The sequence below is a fragment of the Numenius arquata genome, chromosome 2 (assembly GCF_964106895.1).
Source record: "Numenius arquata chromosome 2, bNumArq3.hap1.1, whole genome shotgun sequence".
Lineage (NCBI taxonomy): Eukaryota > Metazoa > Chordata > Aves > Charadriiformes > Scolopacidae > Numenius > Numenius arquata.
In genome coordinates this window covers 22,679,549-22,700,852 of record NC_133577.1, presented here as the reverse complement: position 1 = coordinate 22,700,852, position 21,304 = coordinate 22,679,549, and the positions used below count along the sequence as shown (strand labels likewise).

At 42.1% G+C, this 21,304-nt stretch overlaps 1 protein-coding gene across 1 annotated transcript in view; it reads right to left on the bottom strand.

Annotated features, from left to right (window-relative positions):
- Nucleotides 1–12,911: 12,911 nt before the first annotated feature.
- Nucleotides 12,912–21,304, bottom strand: part of DISC1 (DISC1 scaffold protein) — a 207,306-nt gene continuing 198,913 nt past the window's right edge. The window contains exons 13-14 of the mRNA XM_074164698.1: nucleotides 21,136–21,246; nucleotides 12,912–13,067 (exon numbers count right to left, since the gene is read on the bottom strand). Of these exons, the coding sequence (XP_074020799.1) occupies nucleotides 12,912–13,067; nucleotides 21,136–21,246 (267 nt within the window). The remainder of the gene's footprint in view (nucleotides 13,068–21,135; nucleotides 21,247–21,304) is intronic.

Sequence of the window (21,304 nt, the reverse complement as noted above, 5' to 3'; positions counted from 1 at the left end):
GCTTAGCAGAACTGTGGCTGGACCTGTCTAGTACTTAATGGCCTCCTAACTGCCACACTTCCTAATTCAGGGTACGTGGACTGATGGGTGTTAGAGTGGATACTGGTCTTCCGGTCCTGTCTTGCTCCAAGATAGTCAATATTATCTATCCTGAGAAACTTCAGAAGTACCTTCCCAAAATAAAACATTCTCTTAGTTTAAGTCACACAGTGCATTTGCATTGGGCAGAAGACAGGGTCTGTTCCTCAATATTCTCTATCCAGTGCGACCAGAGAGTTAAGAGAAGTACTGAAACTTCACTAAGAAGTCTGCGAGCTGGAAATAGAGAGAAGGGCAATATGGCCCTGAGGTTGGGCAATATGGCCCTAGGAAAGTGATGAGAAATATCATGTTCGTGCAGAGCATTTGATATTTGAAACTTGGCAGCATTTGCAGAGTAAGCTGATATCTCTGGTTCAAAGTGGCATGTGACATGCTGCTTTGCCAGCACTCCTGGAGATGCGCATCCTGTTCCCTGGTTCAGTGGGGCACAATAGAGCTGTTACTCCCTGTCTATAGACTATTTGGCACCACCACCCGTGACGTGACTACTGAGTCAAAACAAGCTCCTAGGTTCCCCAACCCTCAGAGCTACTTTTAAACTGGTTAAATGTTATCTGACACAGATATGGGCATGCCAGAGCTCTCACACAAAACATGTCTGGTGTGTTAAAAGTGTGATCTGGCTCAATAGAACACGTGGGACGCACTGGTGGGGTGATTTCTGAGGCAGATATGGATTTTCCCTTGGTCCGGCCACGTCTCCTTGCCTCTCCTGACACAGAGCACACTGTCACCATGTGCACAGCAGCTCTTCAGCGTCATGGAGCTGTGCCAAAGGCGCAAGCGGCAGTGTGGCAGGTGGCATGGCCATCCAACATGTGCCCAGCCACTGTCTGCAGCTTCCCTGGTGCACGAACCACAGCATTTATGTGTTAAATAAGAAAACGTAGACCTACTTTTACCAGCTAATTACTGTGTTAGAATTGGTTAATTAGCCCATATCATGATGAAAGCAGGGTCTTGTACGTGCAGACAGGAATGAGTAGTACCAAAGGGCTGAGAGGTGGAGAAGGAGGAAATGAGCCTGCAGATTAAGTGGGGATATCTTCCTCTGAAGAGGGTATTGCAGGGTCTGCCAGCCAGTCCTGATTGTTGCCCTCATCTAGATAATATCTGCCCTGATTGCTGCAAGAAACAAGGAACACCTGTCTATGAGCTGATGTTTGCTGATCTCTGCATTTACTTCTCTTGGTTTCGGTGGGTCAGTGGTGGGATAATCCCTCCCCTCTCTTCTTGGTATGAAACTGATGAGAGCCAGTGGTGGGAATGGCAAGCTCCTTACTCCTGCCCCTGAGCAGCTGCCACAGAGTGGGATGCTGCCTTGGAGTGGGATGCTGCTTGGAAAGTGCACATTAGTCATTTTATCAAATGGGCTAGAGGATATCCAGGGAGTGAGAAAGGTCTCCAATGTGGGGTGCAGAATGGAAAGGAGCAGTAGGTGGAGGAAACCCTTTCAGTAGGAGCTCCCTGTGCAGACCAGGCAAATGGTGGGGGATCCTTGTTTCTTTGGATTGGCTCTGTGCTTAGGCACAGGTTTTTCCATCTTGGTCCATGAGCCTGGGTGAAGAAGGCTGTTTTGCTATTTTATATTAGGTTTGCAAGACTGCCGATCTTGTGAGGGAGAAAGAAGTTACTGTCCTTGGTTTGGCATAAAGCACAAAACTCGTTCCACACAAAATAGTCTGGCATAAATAATATTGCTGTTAACTCCAAGTGTGTGAGGAGATAGTGGTTGAACTCCTTACCTCACCTCATCTTTTCATGAAGAAGACTGGGTTGTGTGTTTTGGTTTTTTTTTTTTTTTGGGGGGGGGGGGAAGGTGGATTTTTCTATTATTATTAATCCCCTAACACAAGGAATGGGACATACACCACCTTCTGCACTGTCTTGCTGTTGACATAGTGTTGCTAGTGACTCATGCTGTGGACCAGTGTAGGCAGATTTTACATACGAATATGTAACCACCTCTGTCACGATAGGGATGCTGAGAAGATGGATCCATACCCCTTTGTGGCTGTCAATATTTAATTAGACTAATTAGACAGATCCTGTTTTGTAAAAATAAATACCTTGTTCTTCCCAAATGATCTTTAGCATTGCTGATTTACATTTTATTCCCATAGTGTCACTAAAAATGAGGACTACATCTTTCCTTTTCCCTTTTAAAACAGTTGTGCAGTATCATTATGTTAGAATAACTCCCACACCATTTGCAAAAGAGACTTTGTTTCAGCTGGGGGGAAAACGTTCACAACATTTTTTAGATGGGAGGTGAAATATAAAAATCCAAGTAATGTAGTGTTTTCCTTAGAGAATCCAATGATGGCCATGCTGCTACATTCAAATGCATGGTGGGCTCTGAGGTCTTACAAGCCCTTACATAGAGGGAACTATTAAATAAGCCATGCGAAGTTGTGCCTTTGAAGAGACCTGCCTCTTACCTCCTGCTCACTGGATGAAAAATGTCAGACCCACGGGTAATTTGTAGAAATTCTGCAGTGGCTGGCCTGAGTCTGTTTTCTGTTTATTGCAAGAAGAGCAAGTTCCTATCACCCTCTGAAAGCTTCACATCTGTCTCTGAGCTGGAGGAGCCAGGCTTGTACTTTACTTCTGCAATGTCTACCTTCTGGTGCAAAGTTTCAGTGACAAATGTCACCGTTCCTGTTATTTTATGAGCAAGAAACAGATGAACTGAGAGGACTGTCTTATACCAGTTTCAAAGGGGAGAGACACACAAGGACCCCTAGCGGAGTTCAGATGCTGTAGGGATGTGGTTGCAGATGTCAGAGCTCTTTATCTTATTGTCACCATAGGTCAAGCTTTCCTTAAGCACCTCAGCTGTTACTCCAAAAGGGGCAGTAGATTCTTCCGTGTGTTTAAATCTTGTGTTTGGGTCAGTGCTGCTTGTAAAGATGCAATTCAGAACAGAAACGCACTTGCTGCCATTACAAGCATCCTGTGTGAATGTCTGTCTAATCTCAGGTTTCCCTAACATTTTAAGAGCAGAATTTGGGAGCCATTTCAGTGGCATACCTCTTGCCTCAGTTTTCCTCCTGGTATCACTTTGACTCTCCTTGGAGAGCTCTACATGATCCTGCATGCTGTAATGTTCCCTCCAGCAAAACCTCTTAAAGGATTACTCTGACTTGAGATTAAAAGTGGCAGGGAGCACTTGGCAGATCTGAGACTCTCAACAAAGCAGTGCAATTTGCTTTCTGGGCTTTTTTTTTGCCTCTTATTTATGTTTGAAAGCTGTTAGATTGAAACCCACCTGCCCTCCCAGGCCTGGTAGGCAGTTCAAAACTCAACATTTAGTGTGGGAGAGGGTGGGGTGGGAATGTGTGTATTGAGGTGTAGACAAAGCTGTCCTTTCGACAGCTGTTGATATAAATTCTTTTACCATGTCCCCTGTTGAAGAGGCTGGATTTCTGCAAGGACGAACTCTGAAGAAGGAGGCCAGAGGGCAACAGTAGGTGGAAAGAGGAGCTAAAAATCGGTGTCAGGCTTTTAGGAAGCAGCTGAGGCTGTGGGAAATAGAGCTGCCTGCTGGACTCACCCATGTGAGTGGTGCCTGTCAAAACTCAATCAAGGTCCCTCCCAACTTGAGAGCTGCTCCAGAGCAATATTTTTCCTCCATGAGAGCTGAGTCCTTCTCTTACCTAAAAATAGCATGGGGAAAGTTGTTTCACTTCTTGGTGAGACGATGATAGCACCATAACCTTTTGGCCAATGGCTGGGGGTTGAAGTACTGGCATTTGATGTTGTACTTGAGGCTCCTGCTAGGGCAACTTGTTCACTCTGGGTGAGAATTTAGCTGCATTCAATGATGTAATGAGAGAGATTTACAAGAGCATACGGTTGAAATCTTGTCACCAAGTCATAAGGAAGACTTGACCTCTAATGGGCGCTGAGTTTTGCAGTTTGTGTGGTCACACAGAGTCTTTTTTCTTTTTTTTTTTTCCCTACAGCACATGCTTCATGGAGGATATCTTGTGAACAACATTCCTCTTCATCAGCCCAGGGGTTACACAAATCCCTGCCTAACTATAGCTGATCACTATGTTTTTTCTTTTACCTCAAAACTCCTTGAACCACTTTAGCATTTTCAAAATCAAACTGGTGCCCCAAGTCAGAAGAGATGTAGACCCAAAAAAAAGGGCCTGATGAACAGTCTGTGTCAGGTACACAGTACATCCTTGCAGAGGGGCTTCCCACAGACTGGCCAGGAGACGTGATTACCAAGAATGAAGAGGCACATGGATTTCATCCTAGCATTAGTGAAGCAAGACTGACTAGAAAGCTCAGCATGAACAGCCTTGCTATCCAGCATGCAATGTTTTTATAGGAAGGATATTGGTAAAATTTACTAGGGACTTGGGTTTGCATCCTCAAAATCACTGATGTGCTTAAAAACCCTGAGAAGCAGGGACCTTTGCCCTTTCATCTTCCTTTAGTGGGGATAGTGCTACATATTTGATAGTATAATGCTACATATACTACTACATATTTGAGACAGGCAACTCCAACCTATCAAGTATGAGAGGTTCCCCTCTCCTGTTTCTCTAAAGCCCTTCACAACTAATAACCAAGCTACGCAGTAACCACACAGGACTGGTATATTAAGTCTAGCTGAGCCTGGTAGAGTGAGGTGCAGAAAGCCTGGAATCACACAGCTGAGCTTTCGTAGGGCCGGATGGAGAACCAGACTATTTTTGACTCCTGAATTTGTTTTTGTTGTATCTTCAGGCAGATGAATTTTCTTTGGCCTTGCAAAGATGGGAAAGAAGGTGTGTGTGACCATATTACTGCAGCTGATAAGCTCCTGTGAGAGCCTGAGCTCAGTAGCTCAGGTCTGTGCCGTGCCGACAGGATCATGCAGCTCTTCCTCCTCCGGGGGAACTGCCAGGGCGAGCCCCTGCCTGCCCAAAAGTACATTTTGCCTCCCGCTTCAACAAGTGGAACTAACCTTTCTTGCCTATCTGGTGGAATTTTGTCAGTGTTTTTTGCAGAGATAGGGAGATTTGTAGACGCTTTGGGTGTGTGGTTAGAGACAAATGGCTTTGCTCTGTGCCTGGCTGGCCTCAGCCTCTGGAGAGGTAGATGCGTGTAAGACGGCTGAAAACAGCTTTCTCTGAGCTGACCTCTGGGAATCCTTAATCCCTGACAGGCATGCCTGCCTGCCTGCCTCCCCTGAGCAACAGGCTCTCAGCAGGCTTCCGCCCAAAGGAGTCAGGGTGAAGCATCTGGGCTCTGTTTTTCCCTTGGACCGAATGTGTGTGTGAGGGTGTGTGTGTGCCCGTGCACATGTGCGGAGTGCAGGGGTGAGGACTGCCACAACCACCCATGTCCCGGACCAGAGGTGCCAGCTCTTGGCAGAGGCAGGATGCTGTGCAGAGAGATCAGAGAGGAGAGCTGAAATGAAGAGATGACTTGCAGTGGGGGGAAAAAAATCTTTGAATTCCAGTATGAATTTTGCTCCTTTCTTTCAAACCCGTGCACTGTTTAGGACATGCATAAGCCATATGTTGCAGGTGTTAAAGGGATGAATGTGGAGCACGTGTCTGCCTGAGCCTTTACCCAGGGGTAGACTAACTGAAGGGAAGGATAAGCAACCTGGGAGCTCCTAAGCATGAGACATCAGCGGACTTTGCTTAGGTTGCTGTAGAGGACTCTCCGTACACAGAATTTGGGATTATTTTCTCCTATTGATTCAAATCCTAGAGCTAAATATCACCTTCCATATAAATGGCCCAGTAACCATTTACAGTTATAGAGGCAAAACTTAACAATATCTTTTGTGAAAGATAAACAGGCTCTGTTACCAATTTATAGGGAAAGTGAATAAAGAAATCCCTGAGTGATTGCCCCCCTGGCCTCAATATATCTTCTAGGAAGAACTTTCTGAAGCCCCAGAACTTCAGAAGAGGAGATGTTAACCAGGCCTGGTGATTTATTTATCTTTCAGGAGACGACACTGCTGCTGCTTTTTTTTTCTTTTTCTCACTACAGAAGATCTTCTTTATTTCAATAGGATTATTAAGCATTGACATTTAAGCACACCCAATCAATATTACATTTCCAATTTGGGATAATAAAAAGCACACACAGTAGAAAGAAGGAAATAAAGCTGGTGATGCCTTACTGTTCCCATGTCCTAATCAGGGAGTATTACTCTGCTGGCAGAGCTGCTGTGTGTTGCTGCCTTCTGTCCATGATGCCAGGGAGAAGTTTCAAGGAGAGTTGGGGGTTTGGTACAGCTGTAGCACATGTTCATTCAAAGAATTTGGGGCACTTGATGGGAAGACAAAGAAGAAATATTTCCCATCAGGATTAATGGAAAGAGACTGGCTTCACTTTCTACAGCTCGTTATAGAAAATTAGCAATGACAAATCACGTATGGCTGTGAGAGGCAGGGTGCTCTTTTCACCTTTTCCTTCTCATTTAATGAAAACAAATGGCAATAGACTGATCAAATGCCAGCACCATGAGCTGAGACAAGTAGTGCCTGGTGGCTATGGTGCTGGTTGGCTTTCTTTGGGTTTTCCTCTTTCTTTGGGTTTTCCTCTTTCTTTGGGTTTTCCTCTTTCGCAGAGGATGTTGTGCGTGGTGCAAACGGCTGTGCTGCCTCTTAGGTTGGAGTGTACTGTGAGTGCTGTGGTGCTGCCTCTGCTCCCTGGCCACCCTGTCCTCCTGGTGCTGCACTGTGAAATGTGCCCCCAGGCCTGTTTAACCTGCCTGCCCCTGGGACGGAGGAAATTTGGCTTGAAACCCTAGGCTTCTGCCTAGTCAGGCTCTGAACCATTTTGTAACAACTTCAGTCTTGTCATCCCAGGAAAGATTTACAATAAGCCCTTCCTTAACGTTTGGTTTCACTTGCCCTTTTGAGCTAAGGTCAAGATCAGAGAGTAGGTAAATAGGCTTTTCCAACTTGCAGACACTCAGCTGCCCTGTCCTCCAACTCCATCTCTGCAGCTAAACAACAGTTTACAAAGCATTTCTTCTTTCTGTGCTTGGGGTTTTTTTGTGTGGGTTTTGTTTTTTTTTTAAATTAAAGAAAATGCCAATATTTAAGGTAAAGCACTGTGACTATTCCTCAGTGCTGTACATATCACGCAGGCTGTATAAACAAACTCTGTGTTGTGGTGTCTTCTGAATCAAATGTGTTACATCTGGGATGCAGGAGGGCTTTCTTCACAATTTCTGGGGGAAAAGAAAAAAAAATCCTAAGCTTGCTTTAACTTTGAGAGACAGAGTTTCTCATTCCAATGGTCAATTACTCTCCCTGCTAGAAACACCTTATTTTTCTGTTGTGGAGGATTCTGCTAAATGAAACAGTCAGTAGGTAGTGGAAAATCTTTCTCCATGTAAATGCTAAAGGACATGAGCGGGTCACCTTTTGGCTGTTGGCTAAGTTATTTGTACTGAGCTTTGCTGGTCTTCTGGTGTAAAGAAATTAGTTTTTCCTAATCTCCAACCATTCTTGTATCTCTTTTTTCTGAAACCTTGTCCATTTTTACTTTGTGGGGGCAGCAGAGCTGGCAGCACTCGTAAAGTCTTGTCAGAGCCGTGTGTGGATGGCAATGCCATGTTCCTACTCTTCAACGTTGCCCATCTAAGTGGGGAAAGAGCCTGGTCAACCAGTCAGCTGCTGCTCCAGGGTCTCATGTTATTGAAAGTAAAGAAGTAGACTGTGATCTAAAGTCATCAGACAATAGCTGAGAACAAATAGGTCTCATTGCTTGACCCTACTTTTTTTGAGCCAAAAGAAATTAAACAATCCTGGTCTTTTTAAATTTCAGGTCATGGAGGATGCATGAGGAACTTTTTCTGAAACTATACTTTAAAGAAAAAAAAATAGGAAAAGAAATTTTTTTATGTTTCTGAAGGAGCACAGAAATAGTAAGATGGATGTGTCCCTTTCACCACCTAAGCCCCCAAGGAGGTGGAACTGGTTGGTCCTATTATCTCTAACCCAATCCCTGTGATGCGGACTGCCAGCATAGTCCTGGAGGAGCTCCTATGTGCAGAGCTGTGCCTGGGTCCAGGCTGCAACTCCGGAGTCTTGCACTGGGGCTGCTCCTACAGGGAAGCTTGAGAGTGGGCACAAATCTCTAGGTTTTGGGATTGAGCTGATACACTTAAAATCCTGTGCCTACTTGGCAAGAAAACCCAGAGGGGCTTGCTTTGGTATTTCATAGTCTCATTGTCAGAAATGTAATAAATTTTAAGGTTGTATTTCTTCCCCTTGTAAACTGGATTGTCACTGTGGAAAGGTCTCTTAATTTTCCACTTCTCCATATGTCTCCTAGATGTGACTCTGATTATTTTAATATTCTCTCTCTTTCTCTACTTAGTATTCCTGTACTGCTTATAAACTATTTGTTCAACTTTGCAGGCGATTAAAAGAACAAATATCCTAGTGCTGCATTGACTTTGCATGTGTCTTTGACAATGCCCCAACGCCCCCTTCCCTAAGACACTGCTCTTGCAGACAAGGAAACAAGGAGAGAGTGACTAGATTAGATACAATGCATGTGAAGAACTCAGACATTTCCTTACTCACTCAACCCCAGATGTTCTTTTCCCAGACCTCATATTCAAGCCTTCATTAGAAAGAAATGCTTTACTGTGGCTGCTGGCTTGGCTGCTTTTCAGGTTCAGAAAGAATCTTCTGTATTCATAGGCCCTCTTTTCTTTTTCTTTGATATCTCTCTAGAAACTTGTATTATCTTCCTTAACAGTGCAGAAAAAATATCCACATGTGCATAATATTTTAGAGCTTCTTTGTAGCACGTTAATCCCTGAGACTAAAAAAAAAAAAAAGAAATCTCTTGGTCTCAGTCTCATTTTTAATAGGATAGCAAACTAAGAGGATACATAAGGATTATTCTAATCTTGCCCTGGGGCTCTCTCCAGCACTACTGTCTATCTGGGACCCATTATTGAACTGCCTTCTCCAGTGCTCTAGAAAAAATGTGCTTATCTTGATTTGGCAAGTAATGATAGCAAAAGCCTGAGCTGTCACACTTTAGAAAGAATGGATTAGCTAATTGATTGCGAAAAGAAATATTAGGCTGGAGCTAAACACCACTTGGGGTGCTTTTCCCTCCTCCCTGTCTTCTTTAGTCCCTTGAGAATATGTTTGTGCGCTGGGGGTATGTGTGTGCGTATTAAACACAACCAACTGCTCCTCCTCCAAAGCACATGCAATGGACTGCTCAAGGTGAGCTGTGTCTTCATCTTGCGGCTCTCCTCCAGCAGTCCACTGCACGTGCTTTGGAAAAGCAATGAAGCTGGTGAGGGGTTTGGACCACAAGTCTTATGAAGAATGGCTGAGGGAACTGGGGTTGTTTAGCCTGGGGAAAAGGAGGCTGACAGGAGACCTTATTGCTTTCATTTACAACTACCTGAGAGGAGGTTGTAGTGAGGTGGGCATTGTTCTCTTTTCCCAAGTAACAAGTGATAGGATGAGAGGAAATGGGCTCAAGTTGCACCAGGGGAGGTTTAAATTGGATATTAGGAGAAATTTCTTCACATGAAGGGTTATCAAGCACTGGAACAGACTGCCCAGGGAAGTCGTTGAGTCGCTATCCATGGAGGTATTTAAAAGATGTGTAGATATGGTGCTTAGGGACATGGTTTTAGTGGTGGACTTTGCAGTGCTAGGTTAACAGTTTGACTCAATGCTCTTAAAGGTCTTTTCCAACCTAAATTATTCTGTAATTCCACTGCTGTGGCAGAGGTTTCTACACACAAAGCCTATATGCCTCTATGTACTCTTCAAATGTTTCAGGGTTCTGGTTTTAGATAGGGAGATCACATGTCTCAGGCAGGAAAGTGCCTTATTTCTGGTGAGAATCATTGTTTGCAGGTGGTGGGAGACCAGTCCACCTGGAGGTGACAGAGTCCTAGCAAGCATGTGTGAAACTGTTTTTTGGGACACCACAGACACTCTCCTACCTCTCATTGTGGCAATGAGGGTGTCTGAGAGCATGACTTTGACCTCAGATATTGCTGTAGCCAGTGTGCAGTCATACTTGCCTTCCATTGATCCTTCTACACTGGTGAGGAACTGAGGGAGGGCAGGCAGGAAGGATTTGGTTGCTCAGCAAGACTGGCTGAGTCAAGCTAGGACTCAAGCACAGGTTTTACCTGTCTGTGTAGCTCAGTGCATGATATTTCTCTCCCTTTGACACTGAAAATAGCTACATTTTGCTGTGAGACTCTAGTCTTGAATGTGTCTTTAGACTGTTTCCAGAAGGCATCACAGATTTTCCCAAGCAGAGGAATCGCTGCTGTCAACAGCAGAGTAATAGTCACACACATGGTTTCTCCTTTCCTCTCCTCCCCTCCCCATCCAGCCCCCTGCCTCAGGATGAAATTTATGAAATCTTGTACACTGCACAGAATGCAAACAGACATTGGGCTAGTTAAAAACATACTTCTTTTTATTTGGAAGTTTTCTATCCACAGATAAAAGACAGCTGATACATTGCATAGTATACCTTTTTTTTTTCTTTCCAGGGTGCTTATTATTCAGCACATCTGAGAAAAGGAACGATTACTGGCTCTAACTTCCCACAACAAACAGAGAAGTTAATGGAATAATAAATTAAAGTAGTAGTAGTCCACATCATGTATAAAATATATGTTAACAGCTACAAATAAGACATGAATTATGACTGATTCAGTTTCCCTTCTCCTCAGGAGTTCAGTGTCTTTATTAGAGTGGTTGCCAAAGTTGAGTTTTTATTAAAATGCAGCAGTGCTCTGAAGCTGTGAAACACAAAAGCCACGCAGTTTTTATAATTGAACGGGAATGTGTTCAAGAAATCTTGCTAGTGAGAGAAGGAGGGTGCTGCTCTCCTGCCCCTGTGATGGTTGGTTACTCTCCCTGTTTCTAAGTCCTGGCTGATGCAAGGAGGAAGCCTTCAGGCTTCAGTTGTGGCTCTAAGGCACACACAGTGCCCACAAACTATTTATGTTACAGGCACTACCTTTTCAGAGGACAGAACTCCACACACCCCTCAGTGTGTGGAAGGGGGTCATGCCACAGGCTGCTGCCTGCACTTGTTGGGCTGCCTAGAGCTGGAACTGAATGCCTTGAGCATCTGTCTGGGGAGCTCCAGAAAGTGCCAAATCTACTACGGGGAGGTAGGTATTGAACAAGGACTGTCCAGCAAAACTGGAAGGAAGAAACTTGTCAAACAGAGCAGCAGCAGAGCAGCAAGAGAGTTCCTTTGAGGGGAACTGGGAACCAAGTAGCAGTGTCCATGCAAGGTAAAGATCCAAGAGTCTTTACCACAACACGGATCCTGACCCATATATCATACAATAAGAAAAGTCAACCATGTTCTGAATTACAGGGTTGTAATTCCACTCCGAGGATCTGATGACTACAGAAACCACCTGAGCTCTGCTCCCCCGGTTTGACAACCTCATACTCCTGGATGCAATTATAATCTAGTTGTCCATCTCAGCTGCCTGGCACTTTTTTTGCCCTCCCTCCCTATGTTCTTAACATTGAGGTAGAAGTTCCAACTAGTATTAAAACACACAAAGAAAAAGAACACAATCTTAGTGGGCTAGTAGTCCAATGATCTTCAAAATTTGCAAAAAACCTTCACAATGTGGCTATAAAACGAGTAATTGAAACAGCAGAAACAAAGTAATTCTAAAAATGTCAGAAAAATAGTATTGAAAAGTATAGTACTAACTTGCTTCGTCTACTGGCTTAAAAAAAATGTCAGATTTTTTTTTTTTTTTTCAAATTCTCCCTCTGCAACAAATGGCAGAAGCAAAATTTTTTGTGACATCAGAGATATCCTAGTATCCAAGTAAGAGTATCCAATGAATTCCTAAAAGCATTTAGTTTAGAACAATGATCTAAATACAGGTAATTTATATTTGTTAAACAGTTGAACATTGCTTTTATTTCCTATAAAAATACATGTTTAAGTATGTGTATGTATATATACATGTGTCTATTGCAAAAAAATCTGCATTTGTTCTGAAGTTTATAAGGAAGATCAAAGTAATATAGTAATAAACTTTACAAGGAGATTTAAATCATATGACATTGTTCATACAATATTTAAATATAAGGAACACACACCACCAACACAGTAGTTTTTTTGTGTGTTACAACCCCTGTAATACTAAAGCAAATTTATATTAATACCTAAATGAAAGGGTTAGACTACTCCTATAGGGGCTGCTGTTAGTTACCTCCATTGTACTCAACACTACTGAGTAAATGAGGTCCAAAGTTCAATTGAAAGAACTTGGTTAGCTTGAATTTCATCCTATTGATTTAATTATTAGCAGGAATGTGAAAATACATTCAGTGTAAGAAAGCTGTTTAAGCCAAAGGAAAAAAAAAAGTTCTTATTATTCTTACAGCTATTTTTCAAGAAATACTAGATGTTCCAGCTTTAACACTACATTTTTAAATCGGGAAAAAAAATGCATGAGTAAGGAAGACAGATACTGTTTACGAGTCTTCAAGGAGAACATTTCACTGACATTAAAGGCAGCTTTGCAGACTCACTTGAAATGTATCAATTTGTAATCTACACATTTACAGGGGATGCTCTGCTCTGAAAGCTGTTTCCCAATCTGTGCCAAAACATGTGAGGCTGTGTAGAATTCTTCTGATGATAGACCTCCAGGCTCTGTTTCTCCATAATTGATTTAGTTATTAGTTATGCAGGGAGAGAAGAGATCCCTGAGGCTTGGTAAAACAGTATTCAGTTACTAAAAGCAGTCCTTTGTGAATTAATGTCATCTTACCAGCTCTTTCTGCTCATTATTCTTTCAAGTCTTGTTTTCCTGGACACCAGCTGTCACAGAGGAAGTCTCCAGCCTTTTCTTCTCCTGCCTCCCTGGCTGGCTGAAGTTGCACCAGCACGGTCTGGAGTGTCTCCTTCACCACCTGGATCTCCCTCTGCAGAGACTGTGCAAGCTTTATTAAGGAATAAATCTATAGGTGATTGGCAGTCCCTTTTCTCTTTCCAAGTTATTAAATAAATTCTTGTTCTGCTGCTCACAGCAGATGGCCATGGCTATCTAATTGTAGCTTCAAGTTCTTCCAAATTGTTTGGATTAAATATTAATACATTTCTCACACTTGCTTTTAAAAAAAAAAATCCAGGCAAACTGAAGTTCTCAAGTGGCATTATTTAGCACTTTAAAAAAGGGAGGGGATGGGGGATACTGCTTTGGTACTGTTCTCGTGGGAAGGAAGGAGATGAAGAAATTGCACTATGGTGGCAGCAGCACTAGCCACGAGTTCCCTGCTAGATGGAGGGTGGAGTTTTAAGCCACAGATGCAGACCAGGGTGGAGTTGAGAGCCCTGGTGAAGGCAACAGGGGTCTGGGAGCAGTCTGAGACAAGCCAAGTGGCCACAGCTCGTGTGGCGTTAGCGAGCTCGGCACGATGTGCTGTGCAAGGCAGGGTGGGAATCTGGGTAAGCGGCAAAATTAACTCAAAGCAGAGAAAGTGTTTCTGCTCTACTTACTGCCAGAAGGCTTTAATCTTAGCTGAATTATCAGTATAATTATAGCACAGAAAACACAAATATAAAGTAATATGAGGCTCCACAGTGAATGCTTTGAACAAGTTGAAAAGCAAAGAGATTAGCAGCAGCAAGGTCACACTGCTGTGCATTAAAAGGAAAAGGGCCACCTGAAAAGCATCTGATAATTCAGTAAAAATACTTAATTTCATTAAGAAAGGAGAATTTTCCACATTTTATTTGCCATTGTTTAGTTCAGGTTTCCGGCAAGGCACCCAGGAAGAAAATGATGGCTAATGGCTCCACCTCTTAAAAGACCTTCCCCTACTCTCTCTTCTCCAGCTCCAAAAATAACAGAGGGAAGGTGTCAGGTGGTGGTAACAAGAAGATGAGGGGGTGCAGCAGTGAGCAGACTGGCAGATGAAGGCAGGACTTCCATGGAGATAGTCCTAACTGCTGAGACATGCAAAAGTTTTTAAGTGTCTAAGCTTCCTAGGCAGCAGAGCTTTTTGTTCTGATGACTAGTCTCTCCTGGGAATAAACACAGCTTGCACCATCAATACATCAGCCTTTCTGCTGATAATCTTACTTCAGTGATACTATCCACTGCTGGATCAAGTGCAAGGAATGGGTGTAGCTCAGTGAAACAACCAACCATATCTTCTCTTCCATAGCTTACACCACATGCAGAGCAAAGCAAGTGTGAGCCATGTCAGAGCCTGCTGAAGCTCTAAACCAACAACCAAGTCGATGTGAACAAGCCCTAGGCCCACCCCATTCTCACTGAGGCCTCTGTACAGATATGGCTGGAGGGCAAGGCCCCAAAAGGCTAACCCAAGCAGATCAAGGGAGAGAGAAGTTCATCTCCAGCACTAAGTGGTCAAATGATCTCCAAGAGACACAGAAACTCATTTCAAGGGAAATGAAGCAGCCTGACACCAAAACCACTCAATTTCAAAAGTACAATGCACAGGAAGGATAACGCATAAGGACATGCTTTATCCTTTACAGAGCTCATCCATTATGAAATGTTGTTTTACTTGACCCTGAGGTCAATGCAATGTCAAGAAAAAAAGACCCTCAGGTTATGTGACTGTAAAAAGTGAGGTACTACTTTCAAAAAAATGAGACTACGAGAAGACTATGGGAAAGCTATACAAATCACTGCTATTTCAGGCAGCCACAGTTATGCCTTTGAAAAGCTTTTTGGCTGCTTTCCATTCTGTTATCGGTTCCTCAAAATTTCATCTTTATGTATTTACATACATTTACTATGATGTTTCACTCTTAATACATTCACCAGGGGTGTTCACGCACACTTCTAATTTCTGGACAGCTCTATTAATCTAAAGAGAATCTGCCTCTGATTGCAAGTAATGGCAGCACACGCAAAACCTCTCCTATCCTAGGATCTTAAAGCACTGTACAAGGACAAATTAATTATGCTTTGCATCTTCTCTGAAGTAAGAAACATTATTATCCTCTTATAAGCAGTCCTAGACTGTCCACCACTCTGCAATTTAATCATGATGCTCTGCTGAAAACCTAACTGGTAAAAGATAAATTCTTCAGTTTATGAACACCGTGAAGCCTCTGAAATTTAATTACTTCTACATACAGTCTCTGACTACATGCTGTTATTTGTAATATCCCAAGTGATTACAAAATTCTTTTCAGATAGAGAGAAAAAGCAAAATTGAAATGTTTCCCTGCCAGTAGATCAGAAGGAGAGAGGAAAATGAAGGAGACAGGGAAAGAAACTCTTAAGCAACAGAAAGATGGAGCAACAAGAAAGATGACTGCATAGTCTACCTACAGCAAGTCTCAATAAACTCATAAATAATACCACAATCAGCTGTAGACCAGTAACTGTCAAACAAGTCTGTATGGCTTGGCAAAATATATATTATAGGGCTGAGCATGGAATCTCTATTCATATACAGAGGTTATGTCTGGATAAACAGCTTCAACCATTTTAAGAGTGAAAAAAGCCAAGTTTTGCATGGGTCCACAGGCAGATGCGTCCTTCATGCTTAAATTCTCTATCCAGCGCTGCAAATATTGAGCCAGTATCAAAGGCATACACCAAATCAAATTTCGACTAGGAACATTTTCTGGTCCTGGTGTCTTCCTGTGAAAAACTGGCAAAATCTCTCCAATGTCTCATAAGCATTAAAGTATTTGGGAACAGCTTCACAAAACCACAATCTGTATCCTGCAACATTGCTGCAGCTCTGACGTTGTCTTGGTTGAAGGTTTTCACCCATTTGACTTGCTCGCTTTAACACACTTGAGCATCGTAACAGAGTCCATGATGTACAAGGAGATAAAAAGCAGAACTAAGTACTGTAGACTTACTTATTTTTTTTAAAGAATGGGTTCATTGATGTATCTTCTGTTCTCTCAGCACAGATGTTTATGGAAAAAAAAGAGAGAAAACATAGAGATAATACAAACCAGTTGCCTTCGTATAGGAAAGATTAAAAACTAAGAGTATATTGTAAGACAAAAGGCCTTAGAAGGACAGTCAAGGACTACCACAGGGCTGAGGTAAGGACCGATGGGATTTTGGAGAATAACAGCAGTTTTGGACATCTGAAGAGGAAATTAAGACTTGAAGAACAGAAATAATCAGAGAGAGAGTTTTTTAACCTGTTTAACTATTCTGCTTGTTTCTAACAGCTGAATATTACACTGGCTGGAGACAGAAGCTCAGGTGGATGTCCCACTGTGTAATGCACATTTCTCTCCTAATCCCAGGTGCCAGTACACACCCAGGGAGGACAGCCAGCTGGAAAGTAACTCTGCAGAGAAGGAACTTGAGGTCATGGTGGACAGCAAGCTGAACATGAGCCAGCAATGTGTCTTGTGCCAAAGGTGGCCAACAGCCTCCTGGGCTGGATTATGAAAAGCATTGCAAGCAGGTGGAGGGAGCTGATCCTTCCACTCTGCTCAGCACTAGTGAGGTTCCACCTGGAGTGCAGGGTCCAGTTCTGGGCTCCACAGTACAAGAAAGGCTTATTGGACCAAGTCCAGAACGGGGTGGCTTTAATGGACTGGAGCATTTGTCACATGAGGAGATGCTGAGAGCGCTGGAACTGTTCAGCCTGGAGAAGAGAAGGCTCAGGGGGATCTTATCAATGTGTATAAATGGCTATAAATAGGTGAGAATGGACAAGCAGGAGCCAGACTCTTCTCCCTTAGTGTCCACTAAGGCAAAAATTCCAAAATACGAAATTGAATCAGTTTTGTTTTGGTTTTTTTTTTTTTGCTGTGAGGGTGGTCTAACACTGGAACATGGTGCATGAAGGGTTTGTGGAGATATCCTTGGAGATACTCAAAACCTGAATGGATGTGATCCTAGGTGACCCTGCTTGAGGAGGGGGTTGGACCAGATGATCTCAAGAGGTCACCTCCAACTAGAGGATTCTGTGATTGGGTGTGCTATGTGCCAAAGGACCAGCAAAGAGGCAAGACAGTTCAATGTTTATTTGGAATGACCTGGGTTTTGGCCTTTTAGAAGTGCACTCTTGTGAATGAAGCAAAGACACCAAGAAGTCCCTACTGATCCTATATGAAGCCTGTGTATTCTCACAGCAAGAGAGAAAAGTGGCCTTCGGAAGATCATTTACTTCTCCTTAGAAAATGCAGGGATGCTTGTGGTACTGAAACCTGATTAAGAATTTCCCATTTCCCTCCTCCATTGCTGTCTCCCTCCTTCATATCCACAAATGTGTTTCTGCAAAATAACATAGTATCTCTCACACATAAAAACCAAAACACTCCCCCCAAAAACTGCTATGCAAAAAAACCCAACAGAAAGACAGCCACATTTTGAAAAATAGGTCACTTCAGTGGTCTGGAGGTCAGCTGTCTCCAGCTCACTTATTCCAGCAGAAAATGGAAAGCAAAGAAGCTGCAGCACATGGGTGGAAATACACTGACCTACCTCCATCACGGCATGGACAATACAACTGGAACCACATCCTCTTAATATGACACATATTGGGAAGGCTCACCCCCTGTCATCCAAAATAAAATCAAAGAGGGCATCATTGCCACCTCTCACTCTTGTGGGATCCCAAAATTTCTTGCAAGTTTACCCAGGGTGAGATTGCTCAGTGAGGTACCTTCAGGGGCTGAATTCTACACTCCTGAGTCTGTCAAAAACCTGTGCTGGGGTAAAGCAAGACCTGTATGAGAGCCTGCCATATGATAAAGGTGAAGGGTTAGCCAAGTGACTTGCAGTGCCTAATGAACATTTAGACACAAAATTCTGTTTTCAAAATAACCGTTTAAAATGCCTGTTTTAGGGCAAGGAATGAGGATTGTTTTTATAATAATAGTCCAGCCAGGTTTTCTTCCAACAAAAGTGTTTTCACCGGGAGAAATTATTACATGCATTCAAATTGTCTATCAAAATGTAACTGCTAATTAAGAACAAAAATGACTGTGAAATTGCAATATAGGGTCCATTTAATTTTACTGGGAATTCCAGGCCTTTACTGTCAGGAAAGTAATACCTCTCATCAGCTCTGTAGACATCAGAATGAGTCACCTCTCGTCCTTTGTTTTTTCCAATTAATAATGTGGGCTGCTTTCATGCACTCACCAATGATTAACCGTAATTGAATGTTTTGTGGGTTTATTTGGTTATACTACGTAGAATTTAGCAAATATGTCACACTGTTACAGAGGAGCTCTTCCCCTCCTCCCTCCCCTCCTATTGTTTGATGCTTTTTATACAAAAGTACAGCTTAATATTTGCTGTGAAAGGCTTCAATAATAAATGAAAATCCCAAGCAGGTCTGTGCCTATACTAAGGACCAAGAAATATTGGTGGATTTCTCCTTTGTTCAGGTCGTGTTGGCAATTATGAGCAGCATGGTTGATTTAAGTGTTCCATGCCATCAAAACGTAGAATGAAAAACAATGACATCTGGGATTTTTCTTATAATACAAGCTTAATAATTAATCAAAGCTATGACACACTAAACATTGGCAAATGGCTCGAGAGCATCAGGAATTTATTTTTCTCACTGGAGTCTTTAAAATTCTTTTAATAATCAGGTGACAGGACTAATCTACATCTGTGCAGCCCCCATTCAGATTTTTGACCTAATACAGTTTATAACATTCATGTGTAAGGCAATTTTTTGGGGGATGAGAGGAAAGGTGAAAATAACCAGCGAACAAGAGTTTGAAAAACTTATCCTGCTTTCATTATGATTCCAGATCTTTAAGCTCCTGCTTTCAGAATTCTACAGATTTTTAATGAAGACTAATGTTTGGGATAAGGAATTGTTTTATTTAAAACCAAATAAACTATTGTGCAAAAAATAGATCCATCTATTACTCATAAATTCTTCTACTGGGGCTAATTATTGGTACCAATCTCAGTGCTAGTTCCTGCAATATAGTTTGAGTGAAAGTTTATTTTATAGGCACTAAGCCGTTTTTATTTAAAAAAACAATTTACAGGTCTGTAGCACTGTGGTAGCTATTTTTCTCATTCCTTTTTGAAGTATAGCACAGCGATTACATGTACCAGATGGTACCATTTTATGCACATTGATCTGGACTACCTCTGAAATAGCAACTGAATGTTAATGAGGGGTAGTTACATTACTGCACTGATTCTCTGTATGTCCCTATGTTTTAAACATGGTTTCTTATTCTGTGGCTGATGGTCTTGCTAGGAGGACCAAGATATCACAGAGTGTTCACTTCTGTATTTAGATAAAGTGAGATAAATTTCACTGATGGGGAAATCAGATCTATATCAGACAACTGTGGCTTAGAACAAGACTAATCTACAACTCTTCTCAAACTTCCAATGATTAGATTTTATTTTTTCAACTAACTCTTGCAGTTTCAACAGCTACAAAGAAATATGCATGGTCCATAGAAAATATAAATACTACTATTTTACATACTTGTAGTGTATTTTCATCAGGAATCAAAAAAGCAGTTTTTCATCTTATTTCACCTTACTTAGTAAACTGTAACTATGATCAGACCTGACCTTTTTGTTTGAATATGAACTTAAGTCCACCGCAAAGAACACTTAACTCCAGTCCTCAGTGTTCTACTATTAGGGTCAATGAGAAAAATCTCTCATTCGAGAGCAAACATACATAAGGGAGAAAGGAAGTAGGTGCTCTGCACACATCCATATAGTTCTGAAAAGAACGCTCACAAACAACAGTGGGGAAACACAACTGAAACTTAGCGCACACACCGTAAATATAATGAAAAGAATATTACAAACTGGCCTGTGGTAAACACGAAAATAATCTCTCTGTTCATTGAAACACTTAGAAAAGAAAGATTTGAAATAGTAACAAATTAGTGACTGGATTTCCCCCCTCTGATGCAAAGCCCCCCAGCATCTTCCAACCTCCCACCCCCCCCCAAGTTTATCATTCTGACACCTTTATAGAAACCAAGTCTCTAAAATAGGAATTTTGCAATGAGCTGGCAATAGGGGCCCAATTACCTAAAACACAGTGGTACTTCCACCCTGTTTATTATCCTTTCTCTAAACTCTCTCCTGCAGGACTACCTGCCTCAGCTTAGGAGGAACCGAATCCTTCCTAGCACCATCATCATCTCAACTCACCTTCAGGTGTCTGTATGGGCTTCTCTGCGAATCTCTCCAACCTGAATGTATTCATCTTTCTTCATTATGCCGTTGCCTGCGACCTCTTCTCCACTAAATAAGTATTCTCATCTTCTCAAGCCTCACTGTTCTTATTCTCTTTCCCCTTTCTTAGAAGAACAAAATCTCTTTTGTGGTAAGTTTTTCTATGAAAGTTACAAATGAAACAATACTCTGGGCTCTTAAATTTTGAAAAATGTCCACAGATGTAGGCCAAACACATGCCACATAAAGGTTAAGCAATCTTCAATCAGACACTGAATGACAGATAAAGCACAGAGAGAGATAAGGGTGCTTTATAAGACAACATTCCATTTGGTTACTTACAATGGAGCATTAGAGGTAGGCTAAATTGCATAGGACACCACATGATGCATCTGCTGCCAATTTTTTTAAAAAAGAAAAAAAAGCCAAACTACATGTGACAATATACACAGTCTGTGTCAATGATGTAGCACTTAATTTTACTAAATCATGTTGGGAAATGCAGGTGCGTGGACGCTTGTACCCATGCAGCTTTTGGTGCACTAGGTATTTGCTTATATGACCATTACAAACAAAAGGATTTTAACAGTAAAATAAAGGCTTTTCAGTGCCTGATCTCAATTCACAAGGAACTAACTTCTGTTTAAATCAATTAAAGCTGGATCAGACCACAGTGAAAATGCACTGTAGGAAAACTTGCTACAACAAAAACGCCCACTTTAGCAAGACAATCAATTCTCCCCTGCTTACTGTATTTAATCTACATTAAGAACTAGTACTTCATGTGAATCTGAAAGGCAAGTATTTCACATACATACTTACACAGATTGATACATATCTGTAGCTATATCAAAAAGGATATGAATAACTCCTTCATCAACTCTGCAGGAGGAAGTCTGCAGTTGATCTTCCAGATGCACCAATTTCTCACTTATTGCTTCACATTTTTCTCCCAACTCCGCAGAAAATATGAAGAACTCCTACAGGAAGTTGACAAAGAAAAGAAAGTGTGTTTTCTGCTCACTGTTTCTATATCAA